The sequence below is a fragment of the Aulonocara sp. 'chitande type north' Nkhata Bay genome, linkage group LG3 (genome assembly GCF_057382095.1).
Source record: "Aulonocara sp. 'chitande type north' Nkhata Bay isolate Kocher_YH1m ecotype deep benthic linkage group LG3, A_spYH_male_GT1.1, whole genome shotgun sequence".
Taxonomy (NCBI): domain Eukaryota; kingdom Metazoa; phylum Chordata; class Actinopteri; order Cichliformes; family Cichlidae; genus Aulonocara; species Aulonocara sp. 'chitande type north' Nkhata Bay.
Window position 1 is genome coordinate 38,148,397 of NC_141346.1, and position 5,208 is coordinate 38,153,604.

Here is a 5,208-nt window from a genome sequence, read left to right on the forward strand (position 1 = left end):
TGCACTGCACGTTTGTGCAGCGTTCTGCATCACCTGGCAATAATAGTGATATCGTCCCTGGGTGGGCTTGAACCACCAACCTTTCGGTTAACAAGCGAAAGCGCTAACCGATTGCGCCACAACATCCAAATGTTAAGGAGCTGAACAACCTAAATACTTCATCCAATTTAAATGTGCATCCTTTGAAGCAAAAGGTGAGAGGCTTTAATCAAAAGATGTTTCAGTAAACATGTAAATAAATAAAAAAATAATTCTGTTTTAAAGATATACCCAACTATACTTAATTAAAAGGAAAACAAATATCTCCTTGTATGTTATTCAGTCATTTATTCAGCATGATTGTCATGAATATTCTATTTTTACAAAACGGAAAATTTTGCTGCCACATTTATATACTGTAGATATAGTTGGTCAACATACAAGAATGCACCAAATTCTATATAAAAAAAAAAAGATTTTATATATATATATATATATATATATATATATATATATATATATATATATATATATATATATATATATATATATATATATATATATATATAAAAAATCTTTTTTTTCACTACAGGCTTAATCTCCAAAACCACTCATCAAAAATTACACCACTTAGTACAGCAATCAAGTTGGGATGAAGGGAGGGGATAAAGAAAATCAGATAATAAACATGTTGCAGGTATTATAGCCATGACTGTGAACAGCGAAGTGTAGTGTTTGCTTTTTTATGTGTATGCAAACAGTATTTTGATGTTCTGTAACAAAGTAATTTGTTTAATAGACACAGGCTATGATTTATTCATTTATTTTTTGCTATTACCTGGCTAACACTTCATACACAGAAAGAAAATCAAATGTGCTTGCCTAACAATATGATCACTATTTCACACCTACTGTCTTTGTAGAGGAAAATGTACAATCCGGTACCATAGCCTCAAACATTTACAGTGAAACAAACTTGGGAAAATTTAATTCTGGGTCTGTAAACAGTTAAACAGCACCTCAAAGTGTCAGTCCAGATCAAAGTGGTGGCTACAGCGGAGTTTCTAGGAACTCCTGTTCCCTCCTGTAATGACTCGGGTCTTAGTTCAGTATGTGACTCCAGTCTAAGCTGTTGTGGTCTGATCCTTCTGTGAAGTGTTCAGGGCGAGCTGCATGGCCCAAATGCTCAGAGGCCTCATGTAGGCTAGAGAACGATAGATATTCTTCTCACAGTAGGCTTCTGGGGTCTGAAAGGCCATGCCCAGCTTCTCCCACACCGTCCGGTAGCAGCCCTCCGCTGTACGCATACCTTCCTCCTGCATTCCCTGAGGAAAAGGCAAATAGTTGCAGGCTTGAGGTAGTGTTTAATTCAGGATCACAATATCTCCACAACTTTAGAAACACCCACACTGTCAAGTATTATCAAGTCACTTTTAGGGTAGTAAATGTTAATTGTGCAGCTTGTACCTCAGTCACACATGGCTAGAAACTGATGGGCAACCTCTTGTCACTATGTAAATCACCATCTCCTGAGTGGATGGCTATTGGTTGCTGGGTATGGTCACAAAAAGGGCCCTGCAACAAAAACCTAATGATTGCTCTGGCCTCTAGCAGATTTTCACGGTTGCCTGAGAAAGGCACCAACATATCTGAAAACACACACTGAGCAGGAGTGAAACTAAAGCCCCTTTTTCATTAGCACTCACTTGGATCGACTTGGCACAGGTTGCCACAGTTTTAAGGGTTTTCCATTAGGTGATAGTACCTGGTACCAGGTACAAAAATAGTACCTGCTCAGACAGGATTCTAAGCAATCCGAGCAGGTAGAACAACATGACAACATGTGATGTTGTCAGACTCCATGCCACAAAAATCAAAACCACAATTTTTTTAAATGGCTACAAAAATCAACAACAACAACACCACTTCCACGGTCCCTCCAGCAATCGCTCTAGTGACTAGCGGTTGCCAGGGGGTTGCCGACCAGTCTTTAGGCCTGTGTAACTGAGACATTTTCATAGAAGACACTTAATTGCCTCTTTGCTGAGATTTAAGTAAAAAGACTGCATTAGAAATCAGGAAACAATCACATGAATCAAAAAGTATTCCATAACATAAACAGGTTTCTGCTTTAACAGAAACCCGTTTATCAATTCCAGTAACTCCTTAGCTTGTTATAAAAGCAAGAAAAAAGCACTTCACGTGTTTTGTTGGGGAAAAAAAGAAAAAAGAAAGAAACAAAAAGAAACAAAAAAAAGAATTTATGTATTTTGTGATCGTCACTATATGATTATTTTATTTTATTAGTTATTTTGAGCTGGTATACACATTCACCTAACAAGCAAAAGATCCCTGGTTTGATCCCAGGAGGAGACAAATCCCTTTGGAGGTTGCATCAGGAAGGGCATCCAGCATAAAAATCCAACAAATCAAACGTGTAGGTACATATGATCCCTGCTGACTGAACAACTGTCCAGTGTATCCATGACCCAGAGTGACATTTTGAAAATGCTGCTTTTAAAAAAATGATATAAGAAAAAGAGAAAAGATGAAGATTGATAGATCGATCATACCTCATGGATCATTGTGGCTGCCAGACCGTATACAACTCCAATCCACACTTCATCAGACTGAACACTGGAGCGATCAGGGACTCCTTCAGGGCGCATGCCATTGACTGCCCCCATCTGGCCTCCAGCAAAGCTCATTACATTCAAGTCAAACACAGATTTTAGTGCACTTTGGATCTTTTCTTTTGGAAAGGCCTAAAAGAAGAGAAGAAGCAATGATTAACCCATATAACTTCCTTCAGAAACATTCCTCGAGTAACATACATGTATTCTGGAGTCCCGCAGACAGAAAAGACATGATATTATGTTTTATTTATTTGCAATTGTACTTATTTTTAATTCGTTTTTAGGGAGTTAGTACAGTGCAGGCATTACAATTAAAAAAAGAAACCATTAAAAAAAACCCAACATCTTTTGATAGTTTAAATCAATAATGTAAAGTCAGAGCTGTTGTGGCTTTTCAGCTACAAAATGTGTCAAACTTAGGCCTAGTCATTTAATGTCAAAACCCAAGCGTTCCCTTCAATCTTCCGGACATAAAAAGACATTCCTCCCATAATAGCTTCTCTTCATGGCATCCTGTTAAATTCAGAATGGAATTTAAAATATTAAGATTAAAAAAAAAAATCTTGAATAGAAAACTGAAAGTTGATTCTATTCATCTAAATGTAGAGTTTTTAGTGGGAGAAATCACTAGGATGAGTGATGAAATATTTCATCGTGAGCCTGGTTCTGTTGGAGGTTTCGTCCTGTTAAATGGGAGTTTTTCCTTCCCACTGTTACCACAGAGATTCGTTTGATTGTTGGGGGTTTCTCCAGTATAAAGTGGCTTGGAAATGAAGTTTGAACATTTTTAAACTCTGAATGAGCTTTACTTTAACAACAGTTTCCAGCAAGGTGTGATTTTTCCAGAAGGATTAGGAAAGATTTCCTCCACTCTGGTGTACATGTTTCAATTTAGCTCCTCCCACATTAAGCTTGCAAAAGTCTAGAGCACAAAACAACAATAAAATAATAAACACATTTTTACAAGCACCGCTCTTGAACTGAACACTAATGCTAGCTCAATAAAAGACTTGCCTGAAATTCTCCGTCTCCCAGCCCAGATGCTCTCAGGAACCAGTGGCCAGCACACTGGTCCGACATGACACTGTTAGAAAGATCTCTCCCACTGCTGTCATAGTTGTAGTATTTGCCTGTGTTTGATGGGATGAGAAACAAAAAGGGAAGTCACTTTAGGTCTTCAAGCAGTCCACTATCAAACATTATTTAAAAATAGCTAAAGACAGATGTGACATCTTTGAATACCAGCCACACATTACTTTTTATTACCAGCCTAAGAATAAGCATTTGTTTGTGCATTTTATCATCATCACTGACCAAAACATAAGAATTACATTTTAAGTCAGGACTACATTGTTTGGACTCACCGTTCCACAGTAGTTTCTCAAAAGCAGCACTGCCTCTGTCCAACAGGTCTTTGTAGTGACGGTACAACTCCTCGCTGTCCAACAGTCTGGCCATTTTACACATCACACAGAGCGATGCCACCCACATACCACCACAGTAGGCACTAAAAATACAAATTAAAAAAAATTATACTGGAGTCAATATTTTTTTACTAATATTACTTCTTTGTTAGATGCAAACTACTTTGGACCACATAAAAGAAAAATCTGGTTATCAAGTCTGATTCAGTACTTAGATTTACCCAAAACCTTTGCATGTAAAGCCAAAATATGTGTCTCTAAATTTTATTCTCACTATATTTGATTAAAAGCCAAATTATTACGAATATGCTTAAATTACTGATGGTATACAAGAGAAACCTGGTCTGAGTAGTCTCAATTTCTGTTGCAACATTCAGATGGCAGGCTCTGAATTTGGTGTAAAAAGCATGGAAGGCAGGCATCCTCTATGTATCATATTTATTTTATTGCAGAACAAACCATTTCCTGGGCTTCAATCAGATTGTTGAGCTATATAAAATTTGGAGCACAATTGATTCTGGAGATATGTCCAAATGTGCAGTTCTTTATTGAAATAGCTGGGAAGTCCCAGGAGTTGCCCTGCGGGCAGCCCTGTGGAAGCACTGCTTTCAAGATCACCCTTTGGTAAAGGTATTACCCCTAAGATCTACCATTTAATGCAAGATCAGATAGCTGACCCTCTTTCCAACGTTAAAGGTTGCTAGGCCCAAGATCTGGCAGTGGACATTTCTCCAGCTGAATGGGAGTCATGTCTTCATAATATTATTACCATGTATAAGGAGATAGGCAGCAGATTCATCCAGTTAAAGATAATCCACAGGTGGTATTGAACACTGCAACAGTTGCACAAATGAACCTTGATTCCTATGGACAATTGCTGGAGATGTGATGGCCAGAGTGCCTTGATTCTACATATTCTATGGAGCTATCCAGCACTTTGGGACTGGTGGGAAAATATCCTGGAGGTCATTTTCAGTGTTCTGGAAAGAACATTTCGCGTCTCACCAAAACTTTCCATGGTTAGTATAACCATAGAACATTCTGACTGCGACTTCTCCCCCCATATAAAAAAAAGCATCATCCTGCCTCTTACCAAGGCTAAACGGGTCTTGCTAAGACCAGGAAAGACCAGGAAAAGTGCCCCCTTCCTTTGAAGAATGGTTAATGAC

At 38.1% G+C, this 5,208-nt stretch overlaps 1 protein-coding gene across 3 annotated transcripts in view; it reads right to left on the bottom strand.

The window, feature by feature from the left end:
* Window positions 1-562: 562 nt before the first annotated feature.
* Window positions 563-5,208, bottom strand: part of gba2 (glucosidase, beta (bile acid) 2) — an 18,992-nt gene continuing 14,346 nt past the window's right edge. For all 3 annotated transcript variants that reach the window (XM_086279568.1, XM_086279576.1, XM_086279586.1), the window contains exons 15-18: window positions 3,980-4,122; window positions 3,630-3,745; window positions 2,553-2,744; window positions 563-1,304 (exon numbers count right to left, since the gene is read on the bottom strand). In XM_086279568.1, coding sequence (XP_086135694.1) covers window positions 1,104-1,304; window positions 2,553-2,744; window positions 3,630-3,745; window positions 3,980-4,122 — 652 coding nt within the window. In that variant the 3' untranslated portion in view covers window positions 563-1,103. The remainder of the gene's footprint in view (window positions 1,305-2,552; window positions 2,745-3,629; window positions 3,746-3,979; window positions 4,123-5,208) is intronic.